The sequence below is a fragment of the Eleutherodactylus coqui genome, chromosome 1 (assembly GCF_035609145.1).
Source record: "Eleutherodactylus coqui strain aEleCoq1 chromosome 1, aEleCoq1.hap1, whole genome shotgun sequence".
In the NCBI taxonomy this organism is placed as follows: domain Eukaryota; kingdom Metazoa; phylum Chordata; class Amphibia; order Anura; family Eleutherodactylidae; genus Eleutherodactylus; species Eleutherodactylus coqui.
Genome location: NC_089837.1, coordinates 89,642,096 through 89,669,493, shown reverse-complemented (window position 1 = coordinate 89,669,493; position 27,398 = coordinate 89,642,096). Strand labels below are relative to the sequence as shown.

The window sequence follows — 27,398 nt, the reverse complement described above, 5'->3', positions numbered from 1 at the left end:
TAAGACAAAGAAGTATGTAGTGGTCCAATCACAGGAAGCAACACCATAAGTTAAACCTTAATTCAGTGGAAAAGTAACAAATCATTACAAAATTTAGTACTGACAAATGAATACATAATGTGACATGTGTATACATTAGCTACTGTTTATAAGAGGATGGAATGTGGATACAATGACTCAATATGGTCTCCAGGAAACCCTAAAGGCCCCACTACAAGGACACGCAAGTTTCAGACTAGACTGTTTTTTTTACCCCCGAATAACAACAGTAATAGAGGTCATCTTTATACTTTTACAGAGTTTTCCTAAACTTCCGTCATCCATTATATTTCTTTAGGGCACTTTTTTGCCTCCTCAGTAGCATAAAAAAATGCACTGTGCTTTGTAACAAAACTAACACACAATTACATTATGAGGTCATTTGGTATAACAAAAATGAATCTACTGGTGACTAGTTACATTATTTAAAATTGCTCCATAGGTGGAGGGACAGTATTGCTTGTAAAGATGCTCCACTAGTGTGTGACTTCCAACCACCATGGATTTCCTCTCTTTATTCATGTAGTTCCAAAGATGAACAGCATAAGAGTTATTAAACATTGGCAACGTTTTCCAAACCTTAAAGTAGTTTTTCCAAGCAGGATACGCAATGGGATAGAATCGTTCAGGATGAAGGTAGGAGACATTTGCACACTTGAGGTCACCAACAGATTTAAACTGGGGAAGACCACAATACTTCTTTACGACACGTGTGAAAACGCCTGGTCCTTGGTGTCCCCATACTGTTCCTTTATAGTTTTGTACAAAGTTTTCCATAAACTCCCATGATAACTTATGGTGCAGAGAGAGACCAAAAACACTATTGCTAGTACTTTTGGTATTTTCAGCAGCTAGAAAGTTGTCTTCAGGAATGGGTCGAATTGAAATCACGTCAGTATCCATATAAATGCCTCCGTACTTCCAGATCAGGGCAAGTCTGCAGGCGTCTGCTTTAACATGAGTCCAGTAAATGTCTCTTCTGGGGTCTATCTAGGATTTATTAAAAAAAGGAGAAAACATTCTGGGTAAATAGTGGCAAGCAACATTGACATACTGTAAGTGCATTTGACTTCAACTAAGGGGGTTGTCCCATACAGACCACTAATGTCCTCATGTCCTATTGGGCATATGGACATCATATAGGCATATAGGGGGTCTCACATTTGAAGCCCCCACCATCCTAGTCTGTTTTTTTTTTCTTCAATTGGTTTCTAAAGCATAAGAGGGCATTTCAATGTAAGGGATTTCTGCACACAAGCATACGCGTATATTCACTCGCGAGAGCATGACGTGATTATTGCTGTGAATGGAGCACTGTCACGTGGTTTTGCGGCCCTTGCATTAAACTGTACTTTATTTACACTTTTGCGTCCGTTCACATGTGTCCCGTGCCATTTTTGAATCGGCTGAGCAGCCTAAATAGTCCCCAGTGTCATCAAATAACACCTCACAATCGTGCAGATACGTATGCGATTGCATTCGGACAGTGCGCACATTTGCACACCTCCATGGACTCTTATGGTGCTTTGGGTCCACACAAGAATGGAGTGTTTCTTGTATTTTTCCCTGAAGGAAAAGCGCACACAAAAAAATGTTGAATCTAGGATAACCATTGAAAACATGAATTATCGTCAGTGGTTTGCACAAAATCGCCCGTGTGAAGGAGTTTAAAGGTGTTCTTAAGGGCTCCTTCAAAATCACTCGCATGAATCGCAGAGAGTAGAACCCATTTCAATGGGCTCCCTCACATTCAAAAATATTCATGACATGCTATGTTTGTGTGCATTTGCGCACCCAAGACACCATAGGAGTCTATGGAGGTGGGCAAATGTGCACCCCATCCGTACGAAATCACGCTCTGAACAGAGTGATCTAACGGTGTTGATTGATAACATCGGGAATAATTAGGCTGCCCAATCTGTTCAATCACGGCCCGGGTGTGTCCCGCACTGTGGTAAACAGGCCCAGTAGTGTAGAAAAGTACAGTAGAATGCGCGGATACCTGAGCGAAAGCACGTGATAGCGCTCCCTTCACAGAGCAATCATGTCACACTCTTGTGAATGTATACACTCCTACACTCATCCTCAGGAGCCTTAAAAAGGATTCTCAGTGCTGAACGCCATTGAAGGCTAACACTGCAGTAGCTTCCAGTCTGTCTGTTTCCCACAACCTGTCTGTACAAAGTGAACACAATCTAAAAGATATCTTATTTAAAATTAGAGCATTAACTAAAGAATAAAATCCTTGACAACCACCTTAATACCCTTTAACGACAGTTTCACATGGACCAAAACTAGAAATGTATAGAAAAAAGAGAAGAGTTAAGTCTTTCCTGCACATCTCATCCCCGTGGGAAATAAAGAATTTCCTGTTGCACCTGTCACAGATGTGACAGATGTGGCAAAGGAGTTCTTCATCCCCGCAGGGAGTTTAAAGAATCCCCTACCGCAGCTGTCACAGATGACAGCTGTGGTAGCGGATCCAGCTGCCGGCATCCTGTAATTGTTTTTCAGGGAAGGGCTTTAAATATAACCAATGGTTCTAATAGATGTGTGGTTTTGTGCACACAATTGTATGCACATAAACACGCTCGTCTGAATCCACCCTTAGGGCTTTTACCCACTAGCGTTTTTTCTAATGCTGCAATATCGCAAAATACGTTTTTTTCCAATGGGACTTTCTAATGATAAAATCGCATTGCACAATAGAGAAAGGAAATAGAGAGCAGTGCATTGTGGGAGCTTAGATGACAATTACACAAACCTAAAATTATTAGGTCACAGAGATTTCCCCCTTGGCTGGGTTCACACAGGGCGGATTTGCCGCGGAAATTCCGTACGGAAATTCGCTGCGGCAAATCTGCCTGCGGCGGTTAGTCCCTGCATTAGCCAGCCATGTGGGCGAGATTTGTCAAAAACCTCGTCCACACAGGACCGCCAATCCATCGCAGCAAAGCCAGCAGAAGCCTGCCCAGCGGCGCAGATTCCCCCGCCAAGGCATGTCAATTTTTTCTTTTTTTCCGTTGCAGCCGCAGAATTGCGATTCTCTGCATTAGATTTTAACATTAACAAGTCCCATAGACGCCAGGGAAAGAAAACGCTGCGAATTTCGCAGTGAAAAAAAGAACAATAGTGGGTAGGCACCCTTAGGGCTCCCACCCACTGGCAATATTTTCTCCAGTGCGATGCAATTCTAAAGTTAAAGTCTCGCATCGCAGTGTGAGAAAAAAAATCAACATAACGCCGGGATATCGGCATCACGCCGACATATCGCCAGTCTTTTCAATGGGGCCAGCGGCAGCAGCGCTAGCCCCATTGAAAAGAGATGGAGAATGCTGGGGACTTCTGCCACAGCTGTAACAGCTGTGACAGCTATGGCAGGAGTTTCCTTCATCCCCGGGGATGAAGGAATCCTCTGCCACAGCTGTTACAGCTGTCACAGCTGTGGCAGAAGTCCCCGGCATTCTATCCCATTGCTTTCAATGGGATCGGCACTGCTGCCGATCCCATTGAAAGCACTGCTTTGGCAAGCCTCGTGGAATGATTATCAGGGAGGGGCTTGAAATATAAGCCCTTCCCCGATAATCTGGCAAAAGTGTTAAAAAAAAAAAAAAAATCATACTCACCTCTCCTGCGCTCAGTTGCGTCCTCCTGCTGGCTCCCTGGCACTGCTCTGAAGCACTTTCAGCAGTCGGGGATTTAAAAATCCCCGCCTCTTGAAAGAGCTATGCAGATTGGCTGAGGGCTCAGCCAATAGCAGCTACTGCTTAGCTATTGGCTGAGCGCTCAGCCAATCACACATAGCTCTTAGCTATTCAGTCATGAATAGCCAAGATATAGCTATTCATGAATGAATAGCTAAGAGCTATGTGGCGCTCAGCCAATAGCTAAGCAGTAGCTGCTATTGGCTAAGCCCTCAGCCAATCTGCACAGCCCTTTTAGGAGGCGGGGATTTTTAAATCCCCGACTGCTGAAAGAGCTTCATAGCTGTGCCGGGGAGCCAGCAGGAGGACGCGGCTGAGCGCAGGAGTGGTGAGTATGTTTTATTTTATTTTTTTTTAACACTTTTGCCAGATTATCGGGGAAGGGCTTATATTTGCAGCCCTTCCCCGATAATCATACTGCGGGGCTTGGCAAACCATTGATTTCAATGGGATCGGCAGCAGTCCTTCAGCGGGGATGAAGGAAACTCCTGCCACAGCTGTCACAGCTGTGGCAGAAGTCCGCGGCATTCTCCCTATGCTTTCCATGGGGCTAGCGCTGCTGTCGCTGGCCCCATTAAAACCATTTGCGATATGCCGGTTCTATACCGGCCTCTTACTTGCGCTTCGATGCACGAGTTCTCTCTTGCTTTCGCAGCGCAAGAAAGAAAATATCGCCAGTGGGTGGGAGCCCTTATAGAGGAAAAAAATAGCTCAGCAGTCTTCTTGCAGGTTTCCTGTTTCTGCTGTTGATTTGAAATTATTGCTTGTGTCCGACTTGCTGTAAGTTTGTACAGCTGAAAATATTAATTCCAATAATGTAGATATAGCCAGTTCAACGTGCAAAACAATCTTATTCCTTTATTTGAAGTTTTCACATTAAAACTCAAGACTAGAGATGAGCGAGCACCAAAATGCTCGGGTGCTCGTTGCTCTAGTCGAACTTTCCGCGATGGTCGAGAACTCGTTTCGAATAACGAACCCATTGAAGTCTTCACTTGTGAAAAACCAGAAAACATCCGAAATCCATGGAAACACCACAGAAACGGATTGGGCAGGGCAGGGGCAGAATTCAGGGCTGCATCTCAGGCTCCCAGGTCTCACTATTAAGCCACAATAGGGGCAAGAGTCTGCCCCTCCCTAACAATTTTTACTTCGGACAAACCCTCATTAGCAAGGTATACCTTAGCAAACCACCACACTACCTGCAACCAAGCACAATCACTGCCTGCGGGTAACACCGCTGCCTCTTCTCCTGGGTTACATGCTGCCCAACCTCCCACATGACCCTGCGTCCACAGCGCACACAAAAGTTTCCCTGCGCAGCCTTCAGCTGCCCTTATGCCAGACGCTCGCTTCATAGCTACACCACCCTCATGTCTATTTCCAAGAGCGTCTACGATGAGGAGGAACCGGAGGCACACACTTCAGAGGGTTGGCAGGGCCAGGCAGCGACCCTCTTTAAAGGGGGGGGGGGATAGCCCACAATGCTGTTGAGAATCGATGATAAATTGACGTACGATCATCATTCCAATCCCGTGCCACCTCCGTCGCAAAGTAGTCAGGAGCCTCAAACGTGGGCATAAAGGGGACTTAGGTGCCAGCATTTCCACACATCTCCACAATGCAGCAATATTCTGTGTGGGAAGCACGTAAGCGGGCCCAGGGTCAGGCTCGGTCCCAGCCACCATCTTGTGTGACTCAGGGTGCCGTGAGTTGCCGAGCAATGGGAAATCTATGTGTCCCCCACACAATTCATTCTGTCTAGGTGTTGGATAGCTCAACACCGCAATGGAAAGTCTTTGAGTTCCTTGGGCTCGCCTATGCACAAAGATGGTATTACACAAGAAGAAATCAGAGTGCCCAAACATGGCAGACTTTCACCCCACCAAGGACCTCGGCCCACATTTCTACCCTAGTTGGTCAGTGTATTTGTGCCAGACAGGTAAAGCAATGCAATGGGAACTCATTGTGCACTCACAGCATAGGCTAGCCCAAGAAACTCAAGCATGGTATTACACATGAGGAAATCAGAGTGCCCAAACATGGCAGAGTTTCACCCTGCGAAAGGCCTTGGCCTACTTTTCCACCCTAGTCAGTAAGTGGGTTTGTGTCAGACAGGTAAAACACTGCAATGGGAAGTCTTTGTGCACCCACAGCATAGGCGAGCCCCAGGAACTTAAAGATGGTATTACGCATAAAGAAATCACAGCGCCCGAACATGGCAAAGTTACACCCCGCCAAGGACTTCGGACCAAACCCTCAGCAATCGTGGGCATAAAGCGGACTTCGATGCTAGTACAGCTGTGAATGTCTCATTAAATTAGTTGTGGTTGCTTTCACCGCTCCAAAGACTGGATTAACCAGGAACACGTTCCACAGGCCCAACCTGGCACAGTTGCATTTCCCCCAGGACATAGGCCTCAGCCCACACCCTCAACAATCACAGGCATGAAGCGGACTCCAATGCTAGTCCAGCTGTGAAGGTCTCATTAAATCAGTTACGTTTTCTTTCACCGCTCCAAAAACCGTATGAACCGGATTTTCGTCGGAAATCTCGCGGTTTGGCCGCAGCAAAAACCGCGAGATTTCCGCCGGGAGAACCGCCGCGGTTTAAGCCGCGGCGGCTTTGAAGCGGCCCGGCCGCGCTGCGGCCTGCGCTCCCATAGAGGAGAGCGCGGCCGCAGCGAAGAATGGACATGCTGCGGTTTCAACCGGATTTACCGCAGCGGATTAGCCGTCCCGTGTGGACAAGATTTCTGAGAAATCTCATCTACATGGCTGGCTAATCCCGGGATTAGCGGCCGTGGGCGGTTTTGCCGCGGGCGGATCTGCTGCGGCAAAACCGCGGCAAATCCGCCCTGTGTGACCCTAGCCTAAAAAGGATTCTCAGTGCTGAACGCCATTGAAGGCTAACACTGCAGTAGCTTCCAGTCTGTCCGTTTCCCCCAACCTGTCTGTACAAAGTGAACACAATCTAAAAGATAATTTAGAGTGTTAACTAAAGAATAAAATCCTTGACAACGCCCCTAATACCCTTTAACGACAATTTCACATGGACCAAAACTAGAAATGTATAGAAAAAAAGAGAAGAGTTAAGTCTTTCCTGCACATCTCATGCCTAAGATTTGAGAGTACTCTTATATTTGACTCTATTGCCATGGGGTAATTGCCCCGATCTATAGGACATGTAATATTTGTAGCTCTGCACACCCAAAAGGTGTATTAGATCTCATGAGAGATTCCTTTCACGGCCATGAAACCTTGGGTATTTTCTGTATCCCCGATCAGGGATGGAGGTATTTGGTTGCACACTGGATGCAATATCCCTCTGCAAATATTGAACAATTCATAACTAAAAAGAAAGGGCTTATTAGGTACAAAAAGGGCTGTTTATGAAAAGACATGCCATGTATACCTGGAATATACAGTATTGTTGCCTTGGATATCTGCACCAGGTTTGGCATCTACTGTTTTGCTACAGGCCACAGTCATCTTTAGCTAAAATTGAAAATCACCTTATGCCCTGACTAAGTGTGCCTTCTCACGAGCGTGTTTATGTGCGTGTATACGTGAGCACAAAAACACGCGTCTATTACAACCACTGCATTCTCTATGGTGAGTTCACATGTCCATGCTTTACAAGCGCGCACCTGTAAAGATAGGTCATGCGTGCACCATAGGGAATGCACGCATTGCTTTCAATGGAGACGTGGCTGCTGTCGGCGGCTCCATTGAAGGCAATGGTCTGCCGGCCAATCTTTATTGTTTTTCAGGGAAGAGCTTTAAGTATAAGCTCTTCCCTGAAAATCATCCCTTTTAGTGTAAAAAATAAATATATATATACTTACCTGTCCCCCGCGGGGATGAAGAACACATCTGCCACAAGCGGCAGATGTTTTCTTCATCCCCGCGGGAAATAAAGAATTCCCTGCTGCACCTGTCACAGATGTGACTGATGCGGCAAAGAAGTTCTTCATCCCCACAGGGGTTTAAAGGATCCCCTACCGCAGCTGTCACAGATGACAGCTGTGGTAGCGGATCCAGCTGCCGGCATGCTGTAATTGTTTTTCAGGGAAGGGCTTTAAATATAACCAATGGTTCTAATAGATGCGTGGTTTTGTGCACACAATTGTATGCACATAAACACGCTTGTCTGAATCCACTCTAAGGCTGAGTTCACACAGGGAGGATTTGCTGCAGTTTTGCCGCTGCATATCCGCATTGTGGCAAAACCACTGCGTTTGCAGTGCAATGCAGCACATATGAGTTTTGGAAAAAAAGCTGTTCTCACAGAACTGATTTTTTCCGCACAGCCGCAGTGTGGAAATGCAACTGCGGCGCGGTTTTTAAAAAAGCAGCATGTCCATTCTTCTGTCTTTTCCGCAGCGCTTTTTTGTCCATAGACCTCTATGGACGCAGCTAAATCCGCACCAAAATACACTGCAAAAAGTGTAAAAGCGCTGCGGAAAAAAACCCTTGTGGATTTTTCCGCAAGAAAACCCGCAAGACAAAAATAAACTTTGAACCGGTTGTGCCGCAGAAGCATTTCTTCTGCGGCAAAACCGCAACGGAAAAAATGACGCAAAACCGCAACAAATCCGCCCTGTGTGAACCCAGCCTTAGGGCTTTTGCCCACTAGCGTTTTTTTCTAACGCTGCGATATTGCACCGTTTTTTTTCAATGGGACTTTCTAATGTTAAAATCGCACAAAAATCGCAAAAGCACAAACTTATGATTTTTGTGCGATGGATTTTAGAACATTAGAAAGTCCCATTGAAAAAAACACAGCGATATTGCAGCGTTAAAAAAAAAAAACGCTGGTGGGTAAAAGCTCTGAGAATGTGGTGATGTAGAATCAATGTAAAAATTGTGCTAAAGAAGTAACAAATAAAACATCTATATATGGATATCGTAGTAATCACACTGATCCAGATGATAAAAGTATCATGCTTTTTTGCCGTTCGCTGAACGTTGTAGAAAAAAAACTAAACTCGAAACAGAATAGTGGAAATTCTGAGGGGTTTGATAAAAAAAAAAAAGTTAGAAAACAGTTCTACAACACATTATATGTACCCCAGAGTGGTGCCATTAAAATATACATCTCATCCCAAACACAAACAAGCCCTAATACGGCTATGTCAATGGGTTATAGCTCTTGCAATGCGACTATGAAAATCGTTCGGTCCTTATGGTACAAAATAAGCCAGTCACTAAGGAGTTAAAGGAAATAGAGAGCAGTGCATTGTGGGAGCTCAGATGACAATTACACAAACCTAAAATTATTAGGTTACAGAGATTTCCCCCTTAGGGCGCCTACCCACCTGCGTTTGCGATTTTTGTGCGTGAAAAATGCAGCGTTTTCCGCGCGTTTTTGGCGCGTTTTCCGCGGCATTTTTTGCGCCCTTTCCGTTAATTTCCATTGACATTCATGGGTGCATTAAGAGAAAAATAAGGACACATATGCAACTGACAGTTCCTATGTGAAAAATTGCAACGGACCGGAAAAAAAAACGCAAATGGACAAGAACACATTCTATACTAATTGCTCTTCAGAAAAAACGCAAAACGCAAAGGAAAAAAAATCGCAACTGGGTAGGCACCCTTAGGCTGGGTTCACACAGGGCGGATTTGACGCGGAAATTCTGCGCCGCAGCATGTCATTTTTTTCTTCTTTTCCGCTGCAGCTGCACTGTTCTCTATGGGAGCGACGTCCGCAACGGAAAAGTGTGCAGCCAAGCTGCTCTAAAAGCTGTGGCTAAGTGCCGTGGGTTGTGAAGCAGCGCTTTACCAGCGGAAATTTTGCAATTTTTCGTTGCTGTCAGGCCTTAGTCAGACGGGTGTTTTTTTTCACGCGATTTGCGCATCGCATGTCGCATGCGCAAGCGCAAATCGCGTGACTGGCGGTGAAAAATTGCCGGAAAAATCTGCACCTAGCCGCGTTAATCGTCGCAGCAAAACGCCCGTCTGACCGGAGAAAAATCGCCGTGCGCATCAAAATGCGCATGAAACTTAGACTGACCGGCGAAAAAAATGATTTTGGGGCGCACATAAAACGCAGAACGCAGATAGGCGCGATCTGCGAATCGTCGTGTCCTATAATTTTTCGCATATCCGCATAAAAAGCGGACATGTGACCGATACCATAGCGAACCATTGGTTCTATATATGCGCAAATCGCATGCGCATGCGCAAATCGCGCGAAAAAATGCCCGTCTGAATAAGGCCTCAAACTGCGAGATTTCCGGTGGGATTCCATCCTGTAGGAACCCAGCCTTAGGGCTCCCACCCACTGGCGTTTTTTTCTCCCATGCGATGCGATTCTAAAGTTAAAGTCTCGCATCGCAGTGCGAGAAAAACGCAGGCAGATATCCCAAAATCGCTGGGATATCGCTGCGACATCGCCAGTCTTTTCAATGGGGCCAGCGGTAGCAGCGCTAGCCCCATTGAAAAGATATGGAGAATGCAGCTGACTTCTACCACAGCTGTGACAGCTGTGACAGCTGTGGCAGAAGTCCGTGGCATGCTATCTAGAGATGAGCGAACGTACTCGTCCGAGCTTGATACTCGTTCGAGTATTAGCGTGTTTGAGATGCTCGTTACTCGTGACGAGTACCACGCGATGTTCGGGTTACTTTCACTTTCATCTCTGAGACGTTAGCGCGCTTTTCTGGCCAATAGAAAGACAGGGAAGGCATTACAACTTCCCCCTGCGACGTTCAAGCCCTATACCACCCCCCTGCAGTGAGTGGCTGGCGAGATCAGGTGTCACCGAGTATAAAAATCGGCCCCTCCCGCGGCTCGCCACAGATGCGTTCTGACATAGAGGAGGGAAAGGGCTGTCTTGGTGGAGCTGCTATAGGGAGAGTGTTAGGAGTATTTTAGGCTTCAAGAACCCCAACGGTCCTTCTTAGGGCCACATCTAACCGTGTGCAGTACTGTGGAGGCTGCTTTTTGCAGTGTTGCACATTTTTTTTTTTTGGGTATATCGGCTGTGCAGAGCATTGCGCCCTGCAGTAATACTCCAGGGCCAGAAGTGGTGGTTAGGTAGGGACAGAAGACATATTGATTGAATATAGGCAGTGGGCCTTTGCAAAAACATTTGGGGAAAAAAATCTATTTGGGCTGCCTGTGACTGTCCTCAGTGTTCTGGGTCTCTGCTGGGTGTAGTAGTCCTCCAAATTCATACGCAGCCAGCTAAGTGTTACAGCAGGCTTGTGCAAAATTATTTCCTGGCTCTGTCTGGGCTGTTAAATCACCGCTGTATTGCAGTCCACAGTGCAACACTCTGCAGTTCTTTGACATACTCCAGGGCCAGAAGTGGTGGTTAGGCAGGGACAGAAGACATATTGATTGAATATAGGCAGTGGGCCTTTGCAAAAACATTTGGGGAAAAAAATCTATTTGGGCTGCCTGTCACTGTCCTCAGTGTTCTGGGTCTCTGCTGGGTGTAGTAGTCCTCCAAATTATTTCCTGGCGTTCCGTAAGCGAAGTCAGCCGCCAACCACAGGCCAAAAGGCACATTTAATTACAGCGTTCTGTTTCTGCACTACTGGTAATACACCATGCTGAGGGGTAGGGGTAGGCCTAGAGGACGTGGACGTAGGCGAGGACGCGGAGGCCCAAGTCAGGGTGTAGGCACAGGCCGAGCCAGTGCGGTGGCCAGGGGTAGAGGCAGGGCCAGACCGAATAATCCACCAACTGTTTCCCAAAGCGCCCCCTCGCGCCATGCCACCCTGCAGAGGTCAAGGTGCTCAACGGTGTGGCAGTTTTTCACAGAGACGCCTGACGACCGACGAACAGTGGTGTGCAACCTTTGTCGCACCAAGATCAGCTGGGGAGCCACCACCACCAGCATGCGCAGGCATATGATGGCCAAGCACCCCACAAGGTGGGACAAAGGCCGTTCACCGCCTCCGGTTTGCACCACTGCCTCTCCCCCTGTGCCCCAACCTGCCACTGAGATCCAACTCCCCTATGAGGACACAGGCACGAGTGCCTACCGGCCTGCACCCACACCCTCACCTCCGCTGTCCTCGGTCCCATCCAGCAATGTCTCTCAGCGCAGTGTCCAGACGTCGCTAGCGCCACTGTTTGAGCGCGAGCGCAAGTACTCCGCAACGCACCCGCACGCTCAAGCGTTAAACGTGCACATTGCCAAATTGATCAGCCTGGAGATGCTGCCGTATAGGCTTGTGGAAACGGAGCCTTTCAAAAGCATGATGGCGGCGGCGGCCCCGCGCTACTCGGTTCCCAGTCGCCACTACTTTTCCCTATGTGCCGTCCCAGCCCTGCACGACCACGTCTCCCGCAACATTGTACGCGCCCTCACCAACGCGGTATGCCAAGGTCCACTTAACAACAGACACGTGGACAAGCACAGGCGGGCAGGGCCACTATATCTCCCTGATGGCACATTGGGTGAATTTAGTGGAATCTGGGACAGAGTCAGAGCCTGGGACCCCTCACGTCCTACCCACCCCCCGAATTGCGTGCCCCAGCTCGGTGGTGGTATCTGCGGCGGTGTATGCTTCCTCCACTAAACCACCCTCCTCCTCCTCCTACGCAACCTCTGTCTCGCAATCAAGATGTGTCAGCAGCAGCACGTCGCCAGCAGTCGGTGTCGCGCGGCATGGCAGCACAGCGGTGGGCAAGCGTCAGCAGGCCGTGCTGAAACTACTCAGCTTAGGAGAGAAGAGGCACACGACCCATGAACTGCTGCAGGGTCTGGTCTGACAGAGCAGACCGACCGCTGGCTTGCGCCGCTGAGCCTCCAACCGGGCATGGTCGTGTGTGACAACGGCCGTAACCTGGTGGCGGCTCTGCAGCTCGGCAGCCTCACGCACGTGCCATGCCTGGCCCATGTCTTTAATTTGGTGGTTCAGCGCTTTCTGAAAAGCTACCCACACTTGTCATACCTGCTCGGAAAGGTGTGCCGGGTCTGCGCACATTTCCGCAACTCCAAGACGGACGCTGCCACCCTGCGGACCCTGCAACATCGGTTTCATCTGCCAGTGCACCGATTGCTGTGCGACGTGCCCACACGGTGGAACTGTACGCTCCACATGTTGGCCAGACTCTATGAGCAGCATAGAGCTATTGCGGAATACCAACTCCAACATGGGCGGCGTAGTGGGAGTCAGCCTCCTCAATTCTTTACAGAAGAGTGGGCCTGGTTGGCAGCCATCTGCCAGGTCCTTGGAGACTTTGAGGAGTCTACCCAGATGCTGAGCGGAGATACTGCAATCATTAGCGTCACCATTCCTCTGCTATGCCTCTTGAGAAGTTCCCTGCAAAGCATAAAGGCAGACGCTTTGCACTCGGAAACGGAGGCGGGGGAAGACAGTATGTCGCTGGATAGTCAGAGCACCCTCATGTCTATATCTCAGCACGTTGAGGAGGAGGAGGAGGGGGAGGAGCATGAAGAGGAGGGGGAAGAGACAGCTTGGCCCACTGCTGAGGGTACACATGCTGCTTGCCTGTCATCCTTTCAGCATGTATGGCCAGAGGAGGAGGAGGAGGAGGAGGAGGATCCTGAAAGTGACCTTCCTAGTGAGGACAGCCATGTGTTGCGTACAGGTACCCTGGCACACATGGCTGACTTCATGTTAGGATGCCTTTCTCGTGACCCTCGCATTACACGCATTCTGGCCACTACGGATTACTGGGTGTACACACTGCTCAACCCACGGTATAAGGAGAACCTTTCCACTCTCATTCCCGAAGAGGAAATGGGTTCCAGAATGATGCTATACCACAGGGCGCTGGTGGACAAACTGATGGTAAACTTCCCATCCGACAGCGCTAGTGGCCGAAGGCGCAGTTCCGAGGGCCAGGTAGCAGGGGAGACGCAGAGATCAGGCAGCATGTACAGCGCAGGCAGGGGACCATTCTCCAAGGCCTTTGCCAGCTTTCTGGCTCCCCAGCAAGACTGTGTCACTGGTCCCCAGTCAAGGCTGAGTTGGCGGGAGCACTGTAAAAGGATGGTGAGGGAGTACGTAGCCGATCGCACGACCGTCCTCGGTGACGCCTCTGCCCCCTACAACTACTGGGTGTCGAAGCTGGACACGTGGCCTGAACTCGCGCTGTATGCCCTGGAGGTGCTTGCTTGTCCTGCGGCTAGCGTCTTGTCAGAGAGTGTGTTTAGTGTGGCTGGGGGAATCATCACGGATAAGCGTACCCACCCGTCAACCGACAGTGCCGACAGGCTTACACTCATCAAGATGAACAAAGCCTGGATTTCCCCAGACTTCTCTTCTTCACCAGCGGACAGCAGCGATACCTAAACAATACGTAGGCTGCACCCGCGGATGGAAGCATCGTTCTCTATCACCATCAAAAACGGGGACATTTTTGCTTCATCAATCTGTGTATAATATTCCTCCTCCTCCGCCTGCTCCTCCTCCTGAAACCTCACATAATCACGCCGAACGGGCAATTTTTCTTAGGCCCACAAGGCTCAGTCATATAATTTTTGTAAACAATTTTTATACGTTTCAATGCTCATTAAAGCGTTGAAACTTTCACCTCAACCAGTTTTTATTTTAACTGGGCTGCCTCCAGGCCTAGTTACCAATTAAGCCACATTAACTAAAGCGATTAATGGATTTCACCTGCCCTCTTGGTTGGGCATGGGCAATTTTTCTCAGGTACATTAGTACTGTTGGTACACCAATTTTTGGGGGCCCTCGCCTACAGTGTAATCAAATGAATTTTTAGCCCACCTGCATTACAGCTGACGTTACCTCAGCTGTGTTGGGCACTGCAATGGGATATATTTATGTACCGCCGGTGGGTTCCAGGGAGCCACCCATGCTGTGGGTGCACACGAAATTCCCATTGCGGAGTTGTACCTGCCTGTGACTATTTATAAAAAACCGCGGTCTGACTGGGGCATGCAGACACCTTGACAGAATGAATAGTGTGTGGCACATAGGTTCCCCATTGCTATGCCCACGTGTGCAGCTCCAGATGGAGGTGGCACAGGATTGGATTTCTCATTGCTTCTGTACAGCATTGTGGACTATCGCCCCGCCCCTTTTAAAGAGGGTCACTGCCTAGCCGTGCCAACCCTCTGCAGTGTGTCCCTGCTTTTCCTTTGGCAGACGCACTTCTAAATAGACATGAGGGTGGTGTGGCATGATGGCAGCTGAAGGCTGGGCAGGGACACTTTGGTGTGCGCTGTGGACACTGGGTCGTGTGGGGGGGGGGTTGGGCAGCATGTAACCCAGGAGAAGTGGCAGCGGAGTGTCATGCAGGCAGTGATTGTGCTTTGTTGGAGGTAGTGTGGTGCTTAGCTAAGGTATGCATTGCTAATGAGGGCTTTTCAGAAGTAAAAGTTGTTGGGGGGGGGCACTCTTGCTGCTATTGTGGCTTAATAGTGGGACCTGGGAACTTGAGATGCAGCCCAACATGTAGCCCCTCGCCTGCCCTATCCGTTTCTGTGTCGTTCCCATGACTTTCTTGAATTGCCCAGATTTTCACAAATGAAAACCTTAGCGAGCATCGGCGATATAAAAAAATGCTCGGGTCGCCCATTGATTTCAATGGGGTTCGTTACTCGAAACGAACCCTCGAGCATCGCGATAATTTCGTCCCGAGTAACGAGCACCCGAGCATTTTGGTGCTCGCTCATCTCTAATGATATCCCATTGCTTTCAATGGGATCGGCACTGCTGCCGATCCCATTGAAAGCAGTGGTTTCTGACAAGCCCTGCAGAATGATTTTCGGAGAAGGGCTTGAAATATAAGCCCTTCCCCGATAATCATAAAAAAGTGGTTAAAAAAATAATTAAAAAGTTACTCACCTCTCCTGCTGTCAGCGGCGTTGGAGAAGTCTTGGAGGCGGGAATGAAAAGTTCGAATTAAAGGGGAGCTCAGTCTGGTTTCGTTAGCAGAGCGGAGAGCCTGGGCTGGTTGATGGATTGAGATGAGGGAGGCAATATAGGGGGGTGCTGCACTGTGGAGGGCTTTGTGGATGAAGGTAGTGAGTTTAAATTGAATTCTGTATTTAACGGGCAGCCAGTGCAGTGACTGGCACAGGGCAGAGGCGTCTGAGTAGCGGCTGGACAGGAAGATGAGCCTGGCTGCCGCATTCAGGATGGATTGGAGAGGGTAGAGTCTGGTGCAGGGGAGGCCGATCAGCAACGAGTTGCAATAATCGAGCCGGGAGTGGATGAGGGCAACAGTAAGCGTTTTTAGCGTGTCCACAGTGAGAAAATATCGGATTCTTGCGATGGTCTTGAGGTGCAGCTGACATGTTCAGGCCAGAGATTGGATGTAGGGGGTAAAAGAGAGATCAGAATCGAATATGACCCCAAGGCAGCGGGAATGTTGTCTAGGAGTTATGGTGGCACCGCACACTGAGATGGAGATGTCAGCATGAGGTCGGTTAGTGGAGGGTTGAAATACCAGTAAGTCAGTTTTAGAGAGGTTTAGTTTTAGGTAGAGAGAGGACATAGTGTTAGAGACAGCGGACAGACAGTCGGTGATGTTTTGGAGGAAAGGTGCAGAGATGTCACGAGAAGAGGTGTATAGCTGGGTGTCGTCAGCATACAGGTGGTATTGGAGGCCAAATCTCCTGATTGTTTGTCCAATAGGGGCTGTGTAGATAGAGAAAAGGAGGGGGCCGAGGACTGAGCCCTGGGGGACCCCAACAGCAAGGGGAAGAGGAGGGGAGTTGGAGCCAGCAAAGGAGACACTGAAAGAGCAGTCAGATAGGTAGGAGGAAAACCAGGAGAGAGCAGTGTTCTTTAGGCCAATTGAGCGTAGCATACTGAGGAGGAGTTTGTGGTCAACAGTGTCAAATGCTGCAGAAAGGTCGAGGAGGATTGGTAGGGAGTAATCGCCCCTCGATTTGGCTGTCAGTAGGTCATTGGATACCCTTGTAAGGGCAGTTTCTGTCGAGTGTTGAAGTCGGAAGCCAGACTGTAGGGGGTCTAGGAGAGAGTGCTCTGATAGATAGCTTACAAGGCGGGAGTAAACCAGGCGTTCTAGTAGTTTGGAGATGAAGGGGAGGTTTGAGATGGGTCGGTAGTTGGCAGCATCACTCGCGTCCAGAGTCGGCTTTTTTAGCAATGGGGATATGATGGCGTGTTTGAAAGAAGAGGGAAAGATACCAGAGGTCAAAGAGAGGTTGAATATAGTGGTGAGATGGGAGATGACCACTGGGGAGAAGGAGCGGAGGAGGTGTGAGGGGAGGGGGTTGCTAGCGCAGGTTTTGGGGCGAGCAGAGAAGAGCAATTTGAAGACTTCTTCCTCTGTCGTTGGTCTGAGTACAGACAGTGAGTAGGAACTATATGCAGTGCTGACAAGACTAGGGTCAGGGCTAGTCTGGGATTGGGAAGTTATTTCCTGACGGATGTCATCAATTTTCTTTTTGAAGTAAGCAGCCAACTCTACAGCACTGAGATCCGTCACAGGGGGTTGCGGTTTAGGGCTGAGAAGGGAGTGAAAAGTATCAAGGAGCCGTTTAGGGTTGTGCGATAATGAGGAGACTAGAGAGGTGAAATAGACTTGTTTGGCGTGCTGGAGGGCGAGGTTGTAGGTTCTGAGCATAAATTTGTAGTGGAGGAAGTCTGCGGACGTTTGCGATTTCCTCCACAGCCGTTCAGCACTTCTAGAGCACCGCCGGATGAAGCATGTTTGAGGCGTGAGCCAGGGTTGCCGAGTTCTACATCGGAGGGCTTGGGTCCTGGGGGGGGGCGCCGCTTCATCCAGGGCATGTTTGAGAGTGGTGTTGTAGTGAGCAGCTGCCAGGTTGGGGCAGGAGAGGAGAGAGTCAGTGGACAGAGAGGACTCTAGGGATTCAGCGAAGTCCTGGGTGTGAAAGGCCTTAGGGGGGTTCACACATGGCGGATTTGCGCGGCAAATCCGCCTGCGGCTGCTAATCTCGTTATTAGCCAGCCATGTGGACGAGATTTCTCAGAAATCTCATCCACATGGGACGGCCAATTCACTGCGGTTAATCCGTCCGAAACCGTGGCAGCATGTCCAATCTTTTCTCTTTCCGTTGCGGCCGCGCGCTTCTCTATGGGAGCGCCGACCACAGCAGAAGAGCGAGCGGCCGGGCCGCTTCAAAGCCGCTGCGGGTTTTTCCGCGACACTTCTCCCGGCAGAAATCTCGCGGTTTTTGCTACGGCCAAAGCGCGAGATTTCCGGCGGGATTCCGCCCCGTGTGACCCCAGCCTAAAGGTTCCTGTAGGTACGGTAGGTAGGTGGGTCTGGAGAGATGTTAGTGAGCGTGACAGAGAAAGAGAGGAGGTTATGATCTGAGAGCGGGAGAGGAGGAAGACCAGATCAAGAGTGTTTCCATCCCTGTGAGTGGGAGAGGCTGTGAGTTGAGAGAGACCAAGTGAGGAGGTGAGCGAGAGAAGCTTAGAGGCAGATGGGGAGTTGGGGTCGTTAGTGGGGATGTTAAAATCACCCAAGATGAGGGTTGGAATTTCACAGGATAGGAAGTGAGGGAGCCAGGCAGCAAAGTGGTCCAAAAACAGGCAAGGAGCACCTGGGGGGCGGTAGATAACTGCTACTCGCACGGACAGCGGAGGGAAAAGCCGTAGCGTATGTACCTCAAATGATGGAAAAGTGAGTGAAGGTACAGGGGGGATGACCTGGTAGGTACATTTCAGGGAGAGAAGAGCACCTACTCCTCCGCAACGCCTGTCATCTGGTCTCGGGGTATGAGACAACTGCAGGCTATTATAAGACAGTGCAGCAGGGGAGGCTGTGTCAGACTGCTATATCCACGTTTCTGTGAGAACTAGCAGATTTAAAGATTTAGCAGTAAAAAAGTCATGGATGGTGGGGAGTTTATTACATGCTGACTGGCAGTTCCAGAGCGCACATTTAAAGGAGTCAGGGGAGGGTATGCATGGGCTAGCAGTTGGGCTTGGGGATTTTATTAGTGAGTCAGGTAGGGGGTGATAGCTAGGAGCAGTGGAGGGTGGGCCAGGATTGGGAGAGATATCCCCAGCTGCTAGCAGCAGGATAGAGAGGGTTAGCACATGATTAGGAGATTTATGAGGATTACTGTTATTTTTGTTAGTGGCATTAGGGGGTTTGAGGCTAAGCAAGAAGGTAAAGAGTGCATGCGAGCTGTGCATAGGTGGGGACAGGAGAGAGGGGCTAATGTGAATAGTGCGCCCCAGAGGTTGGCGCTTGAAAGAAGTTCTGAAACTGAAAACAAGGATGAGAACAGAAGTGACAGCATTAGCGATAGCTTTGAAGTGTAAAGTATTTAGGCAGAGTTTGTGGCCTACCCTGTCGAACTGCCATGGTCAAACTGTATCATACTTCATCCAGCTCAAACACGTGTGGCAGCTGCATGCAAACCTAATGACCAGGGGGAGGGGGGGTGGGTGAAATTTATTGCTCTCCTTAGATAAGGAAAGCATCTCAGCAAGGCTGGGTGAAAGATTCCATTTGGGGGAGGTGGATGGCAGAACTGACTAATAGTAAAGTTTCAATTATCAATGCAAACAGATGAAATGCAAAATACACAATTCACAGCAAGCAGCACAGATGATTTAAGCAGAGGGAGATAGCAGGAGTTCAGCTTGGAGTGGGATGATGCAGAAATGAACGTACCAATGCAAAAAGATGAAATGCAAAATACACAATTCACAGCAAACAAGCAGCACAGATGATACTTTGTGTTTTGTTCTGCCAGCATAAATAAAAGACAAGACGTTCAGCAACTGGTCGTGGCCTGGTGTGTTTCCCCCTGCACTGCTATGATATATATATATATACAGAGAGAGAGAGAGAGAGAGAGAGAGATAGCAGTCGCCATCCTGCTAGCATAAATATAGCAGTCTGCCATCCTGCCAGAATAAATAAAGCATCCTGCCAGCATAATAATATATATAATAGCAGTCGCTATCCTGGGACAGTCTGTCTACTAGCACATAATGTATTAAATAATCTACATGTGTCTACCGTACCTTCTCATACCAGGGCAGAAATGGTGTGCCTGCAAATAATTTCTCCAATCGCAGAGGGAAGAAGTAGATATTCTGGTAGGATGACAGGGATGGGAAACGTTCGCGGGCTTTCTTCTCATCATCTTCACTGATTATGTCATGTAGTCCTTTCATGAAGAAGACCACTGGTCTGTCCGGATACATTCGAGCTGCTGATTCGATTGAGCACAACACCAAGGATGGCTTGTCCATTCTATCTGTGGTCTCCACAAATATTATACCATTTCCTTGCCGAAGAACATTTCTTGGGATTATATTGTAGGATCTGAATATTTGGTTAGTACTTTTTGCTGTGACTGACAAATTACCTTCAAACATGACGAAACCCATTATGTTAGTGCGGTTTTTGTTTAAAATAGTTCTGATAAAGGTGCATATCAATGCCAGTAACAGCAGAAACGAGAAACTCTTTAGTCCTTTCAACAAAACTGCCATGTCCAACGACTAAGCTGTGAAAGAAAAAAGTGAATACATTAGCATAAATAGGATTAAAACCATGTAAAAACGGCTCTGAACTTCCAGTCTGTGCAACATTTAATGTATTTTTTATTACAAAATAGACTGTCTAAGGCCTCATACACACAGCAGAGCCATGTGCTCGGAGCTTGTATTCTTGAAGGGAGCCGGTCACCACCTATGAGAACCATAAACTAAGTGATGGTTCTCATAGGGCAGGTTCCCATCAATCCACATGTTATTTTATTCCAACTTTCCTTGCCCACTGTTCTTACCACTGAGTCAGCATGCACTACCATTGATATCAATGGGAGAATACACAAAGCCTGCAGCTTTGAATCTGATGTCCTCTACGCATACAAACTTTAATGAGAGATAGTGATAGGAAACAGAAAGGCAGGAAGTTATAAAAAAAAAATTGAGAGAAAAATATGGGGTATATCCCAATAAAAGTTGGTGCCTATGGGTTTTAGACAAAAACATACTACCAAATGTTGCCATTAGGAAAATATGAGGAGTGGATGAAGTGTAAAAATAGGAGTTTGTCACACTTAATTTCTAAGAACCATCCATTGTGGTTTGGGACAGATTTACATTTACTGTATGATGTCTCAGTGATTTGTCATGGTGTAAATACCTTTCCATATACAGTAGTTCAATGTCTACTCCTTGTACATGTTCCTCTAAATATGGTACAATGTGTGTTCCTGGTACATGTTCCTATAGATATGGTACAATGTGTGCCACTTGTACATGTTCCTATAGATATGGTACAATGTGTGCCCCTTGTACATGTTCCTATAGACATGGTACAATGTGTCCTCCTTGTACATGTTCCTATAGACATGGTACAATGTGTGCTACTTGTACAGGTTCCTATAGGTATAGCAGAATGTGTGCTCCTTGTACACATTCTATAGATATAGTACAATGTGCTCTCCTTGTACATGTTCCTATAGATATGGTACAATGTCTACTCCTAGTACATGTTCCTACAGATATGGTACAATGTGCGCTCCTTGTACATGTTCCTATAGATATGGTACAATGTGCGCTCCTTGTACATGTTCCTATAGATATGGTACAATGTGTGCCACTTGTACATGTTCCTATAGATATAGTACAATGTGCTCCTTGTACATGTTCTATAGATATGGTACAATCTGCTCCTTGTACATGTTCTATAGATATGGTACAATGTGGTTTCCTTGTTCATGCTCCTATAGATATGGTACAGTGTGTGCTCCCCTTGTACATGTTCCTATAGATGTGGTACAATGTGGTCTCCTTGTACATGTTCCTATAGATATGGTACAATGTGTGCCCCTTGTACATGTTCCTATAGACATGGTACAATGTGTCCTCCTTGTACATGTTCCTATAGATATGGTACATTGTGTTCTCATTGTACATGTTCCTATAGACATGGTACAATGTGTGCTACTTGTACAGGTTCCTATAGGTATAGCAGAATGTGTGTTCCTTGTACACGTTCTATAGATATAGTACAATGTGCTCTCCTTGTACATGTTCCTATAGATATGGTACAATGTGCTCTCCTTGTACATGTTCCTATAGATATGGTACAATGTGCTCCTTGTACATGTTCTATAGATATAGTACAATGTGCTCTCCTTGTACATGTTCCTATAGATATGGTACAATGTGTCCCCCTTGTACAGGTTCCTATAGATATGGTACAATGTGTGCTCCTTGTACATGTTCCTATAGGTATGGTACAATGTGTTCTCCTTGTACATGTTTTATAGACATGGTACAATGTGTCCTCCTAGTACATGTTCCTATAGATATAGTACAATGTGCTCTCCTTGTACATGTTCCTATAGATATGGTACAATGTGCTCTCCTTGTACATGTTCCTATAGATATGGTACAATGTGTGCCCCTTGTACATGTTCCTATAGATATGGTACAATGTGTTCTCATTGTACATGTTCCTATAGACATGGTACAATGTGTGCTCCTTGTACATGTTCCTATAGGTATAGCAGAATGTGTGCTCCGTGTACACATTCTATAGATATGGTACAATGTGCTCTCCTTGTACATGTTCCTATAGATATGGTACAATGTGTGTTCTCCTTGTACATGTTCCTATAGATATGGTACAATGTGTTTTCCTTGTACATGTTCTATAGACATGGTACAATGTGTCCTCCTAGTACATGTTCCTATAGATATGGTACAATTTGCTCTCCTTGTACATGTTCCTATAGATATGGTACAATGTGTCCTCCTTGTACATGTTCCTATAGATATGGTACAGTGTGTGCTCTCCTTGTACATGTTCCTATAGACATGGTACAATGTGTGTTCCTTGTACATGTTCCTATAGACATGGTACAATGTGTGCTCCTTGTACATGTTCTATAGATATGGTACAATGTGCTCTCCTTGTACATGTTCCCATAGATATGGTACAATTTGTGCTCTCCTTGTACATGTTCCTATAGATATGGTACAATGTGCTCCTTGTACATGTTCTATAGATATGGTACAATCTGCTCCTTGTACATGTTCTATAGATATGGTACAATGTGGTTTCCTTGTTCATGCTCCTATAGATATGGTACAGTGTGTGCTCCCCTTGTACATGTTCCTATAGATGTGGTACAATGTGGTCTCCTTGTACATGTTCATATAGATGTGGTACAATGTGTGCTCTCCTTGTACATGTTCCTATAGATATGGTACAATGTGTCCTCCTTGTACATGTTCCTATAGACATGGTACAATGTGTGCTCCTTGTACATGTTCCTATAGATATCGTACAATGTGCTCTCCTTGTACATGTTCCTATAGATGAGGTACAATTTGTGCTCTCCTTGTACATGCTCCTATAGATATGGTACAATGTGTCCTCCTTGTACCTGCTCCTATAGATATGGTACAATGTGTCCTCCTTGTACCTGCTCCTGTAGATATGGTACAATGTGTCCTCCTTGTACATGTTCCTATAGATATGGTACAATGTGCTCATCTTGTACATGTTCCTTTAGATATGATACAACTAGCTGATATAGCCGGCTTCGCCCAAGTTAATTTGGTACAAGTGTTTTACTTATTTGCACTGAAAATTTTATAAAGTGCTGGCTACTTCAGAGGAACCAAAGAATAAAATATGTATACACATAGCAGAGCATTAGTTTCTCCTCAGACTGCATGTACCGATGTCTCTCTGCACATAGTGCCACCCCTTCCACTCTCTTCACTTTTTACCCTTACAGGTAAAACCCCTTTTTTATTCAAATTTACCCCTAGACTGGCGGTTACAGCCCCTTCTTAGCCTTAATGGCAAGCTTCATCCCTGCAGTCCATGGCTGCTTCCTTAGGTACTTTATAGCTTTTCAGTATATGCACACATAGGTCAGTTAGATTCTCCTTAGTAAATACACATAGAGGTCATTTAGATTCTCTTGAGCATATATACATGGAGGTTGTTGCAGCCGTTCTGAGGTTCCCACCTTGCTTTCAGGCCAGAGCAGGGTTTAGCAGCATTCCTACCTCTCCTGGAGCTGAGAGGTGTGGTGGTTGCAAGATTAATGTCAGTCAGCACCTGGTGCTAAGTAGTTCTGCTCCTATTTAAGCAGTACTAACTGTGACTCCTGTGCTGGTCAATCACTTCAGTCCTATGTTGGACAGCGACGGAGCAAGACAGAGTGGTGGAAGCTCTTCATATTAAGCTAAGTTCTTTGCTTTTTGGTTTGGTTTTGTTTCTCCTTTTGTTTTGTGCTAGGGCTCCCTGATAGGGACTGGTCAGTGGCCCAAGCATGAGTGCAGGCTCGAACTTATCAGCGTGGTCGGTCTGCCGAGCAGGCAGGGCCCCCTCCCGGGTTAGGGGACGATAGGGAGAGCATTTCCCTTTAGTTTTTGCCCGAGTACGGAAGTACTCGAAAATCGCGGTATTCGGGCGAAAAAGGGGCGGGGCGAGCACGTTCGCTCATCTCTAGTTATATTACATAGGGGGGTCACTTACGTTTCCGCTTAGAATTCAAAAATCAAGTTGCAACCAATTTGCTCTTCATATATAGGACCTAAAGAATGGTTGTGCCAAATTTCAAGTTTGTACGACATCGGGAAGTTAGAGAATTAGTGACAAGTCAGTCAGTTGGTGATGGCTTTTGCGTTTACACATAAGATTGACACAGTGCAACCAGTGGTCATATTACATTTGAGCGCAGAACACATGCCTATATTATACATGGTTTGTTGTTAATGGGGACATATATTCCTAAATGGATACATTGTTTCTGGAAGACATACAAATGTCGCTTCATATTGTAGATGGGTTTAAAGTGGCAGATGGTGATATGTAGTTCTGCAGCAATGTCAACACTATAACATTTGTGCTTAAATTTCTATTCCTAGGGTTTCCATCATAAGAGGCGAACAACAAACATCACAGTAGTGTGTGGCACATCACTGACATGAAGGGCTCCCAACAGATCCCACTGAGTCTACTGACCATAGACTTTAATGTGTCAAAGGGAGACCACTTTGGTCTTCGTTTGACCAGACTTCTGTTCATTCCTGGACAGAAAAGCATCCTTACCTAAAGTATACTGTCCACGCAAAATGATGGAAAAGAAAGAAAACCTAGTCAAACAGAAACCAAAGTGGTCTCCATTTGACACATTAAACTCTATGGCTATATATGTTTCCAGTGAAAGTGAGAACCTAGCCTGACACAGATACCGTAGATACTTGATAGAAGACAGATGGACAGTCCCGGTGTGTGCTCCCCCTACAGACACTCTACAGACCTCACCCTCCTACTTACCCAGGATGCCAAATGCTCCCTCCAACTGGAGTTTGTGCTGAGACCAGACATCTCTATACAAAATACTGGGAACAGTTACTGGATTACCTGCTTGGCCGGTAACAGGACCTGCAGAGCTGATAGACGGAGCAGCACAGCAATCAGTATTATGACTCAGCCCCAGCCTCACTGAGAATTACCTCTGCTCTGCCTCCTCCTCTTAGTGCCATTGGAGGCACACCCTCTGCTGTACTGTCCTAAAACTCATACGTCTAGGAGAGCACAGCAACATGGCTAAAAAGCTGTTGACACCTCTGTAGACCCGGGCTGACACGTAGATGGCCCTGCACAATCCGAAGCCAGGCAGTTATCAGATGGTGTATGCCATTAGCAGGTGCTGTAGGGAGGTCGGTCACCTGACGCCTGCGGAGTGGATGCTGATCAAAGACATGTGCCATCTTAACCTGTTTTGAGGAAGCGATCAAAATAGTCAGTCATGATGACACACTGATCAGTATGGCCACCCCTGTTGCCTGCCTGCTGGAACAATCACTATAGGTTCAAGGGGACAATGATGTGTTGTTGTCACAGGAGGAGGAGGAAGGGATATCGATCTCATAACTATCTGGGCAGTCTGCCATTACTCAACATTGCAGGGAGGGTGGCCTTGTCCAAGAAATAGGGACATCTTCTCCAACACGTTTATTTACCTATGGGAGAAGTACAAAGCAGGAAGAGCAGGAGGAGCAAGAAGAGGAAGGGGTTAATACAGGTCCAGAGGCAGGAAAGGGGGCTATGCAATGTTCCTTCTATCCATCACTAACCCCAGATATACTATGTGGATAGCAGGACTAGCCGGAGGACACTCTTAGGCCTAACCGCAAGGAATGTGGACAACCAGCACTAGGCATTTTGAGGCATATGAGTCCTTTTATGCTACATTGCTTACAGAAGGACCATTACATATCCCACATCAAAACATCAGATCATTATCATTACCACACTACAAGACCAAATTGACAAATCTCATTCTGGCAGAGAAGAGGGACTTCAAAATGTAGAACTATCTGTAATGTCCCAGAACCAAAGTCTTTGCTACACCTCAGTGCAAAGTTATCGTGTGCTTTCTTAAAGGGGTTGTCCCGCGCCGAAACGGGTTTTTTTTTTTTTCAACCCTCCCCCCCCCCGTTCGGCGCGAGACAACCCCGATGCAGGGGTTAAAAAAGAAAACCGCACAATGCTTACCTGAATCCCCGCGCTCCGGTGACTTATTACTTACCTGCTGAAGATGGCCGCCCGGATCTTCTCCCTCGGTGGACCGCAGGGCTTCTGTGCGGTCCATTGCTGATTCCAGCCTCCTGATTGGCTGGAATTGGCACGTGACGGGGCGGAGCTACAAGGAGCCACTCTCCGGCACGAGCGGCCCCATTGAGAAAAGAAGAAGACCGGACTGCGCAAGCGCGTCTAATCCGGCGATTAGACACTGAAAATTAGACGGCTCCATGGAAACGAGGACGCTAGCAACGGAGCAGGTAAGTGAAAAACTTCTGATAACTTCTGTATGGCTCATAATTAATGCACAATGTACATTACAAAGTGCATTAATATGGCCATACAGAAGTGTATAGACCCACTTGCTGCCGCGGGACAACCCCTTTAAAGCATATTTTTCACAAAGCATAATAATATATATTGTTTGTATCCTGCACTGCATAACATTATATTTGCTGAATTTATGCAAGATTCTGCTTATGCAGAGATATAAAGGTTAAATTGTACAGATTAGATGTGATTTTGGTTATAAAGAAGACCCTCAGCAGATGTTGCACATCCCCCAGGAATGTGGGAGGGCCACCTACAGCAAGGAGAGTCAGTTGTCTTTTGGAGAGGTAAGGGGGTAGAGTAATATGTGAGCTAAGAACAAATGGCAGACACAGAGAGAGCTCCTGGGATCTTAAGCCACTCTGCCATTTTCGTGCCAGTCCACGCTGTGAAGGGAATTACTGTGTGATGAGCTTTGAGGAAGCAAGGCAGAACTGCAGCTAAAGACAGAAAGGATAAGTTGTACAAGGACATACCTCACGTTATGCTTTGATTGACTCGTAACCTGGAATATGCATAACGAATTGCAGTAAAGTTAAAGCTGTTTCACAAAATCTCAGTGTCGGAAATCCATTCTGCACTCCGTATATCTGAAGCAGGTCCCTTGACAAAGGGATATGGTGTGGAGCCCGGTACCCTCAGGTTAGTGAAGCCACCCTGCCAGGTGACATGAGAACTACAACTTCCTGTTGTATTAACCCCCTGTTGCACCACATATCAGGATACACTGTTAAGCAGCTTGAGCGGAGCATTTTCTTATGACTGTGAGGTTGTATCCACAATGGATCACAGCTCTGCGGTTCACGGCGGACAAGGAAGAAGCCGTCGCAGAAAAAC

General features: G+C 47.2%; 1 protein-coding gene across 2 annotated transcripts; it reads right to left on the bottom strand.

The window, feature by feature from the left end:
• On the bottom strand, positions 1–27,188 carry LOC136622325 (alpha-1,4-N-acetylglucosaminyltransferase-like). Of its 2 annotated transcripts, none has more exons than XM_066598089.1 (3): positions 27,038–27,188; positions 19,685–20,172; positions 1–1,029 (listed from the first exon to the last, which is right to left on the bottom strand). In XM_066598089.1, exons 2-3 carry the CDS (start codon positions 20,156–20,158, stop codon positions 442–444), a joined length of 1,062 nt encoding a protein of 353 aa, XP_066454186.1. In that variant the 5' UTR covers positions 20,159–20,172; positions 27,038–27,188; the 3' UTR covers positions 1–441. The 2 variants fall into 2 exon arrangements, with proteins under 2 accessions (XP_066454186.1, XP_066454187.1); XM_066598090.1 differs by lacking the exon at positions 27,038–27,188 and adding an exon at positions 25,068–25,139.
• Positions 27,189–27,398: the final 210 nt, after the last annotated feature.

What these genes read in the sequence shown, in the direction of transcription:
- LOC136622325 (XM_066598089.1), bottom strand. Translation starts at nt 20,158, where the DNA reads ATGGCAGTTTTGTTGAAAGGACTAAAGAGTTTCTCGTTTCTGCTGTTA. An exon ending in TTCTGCCCTGGTATGAGAAG is followed by an intron (nt 1,030 to 19,684) that starts GTACGGTAGACA and finishes AATAAATCCTAG; the next exon opens with ATAGACCCCAGAAGAGACAT.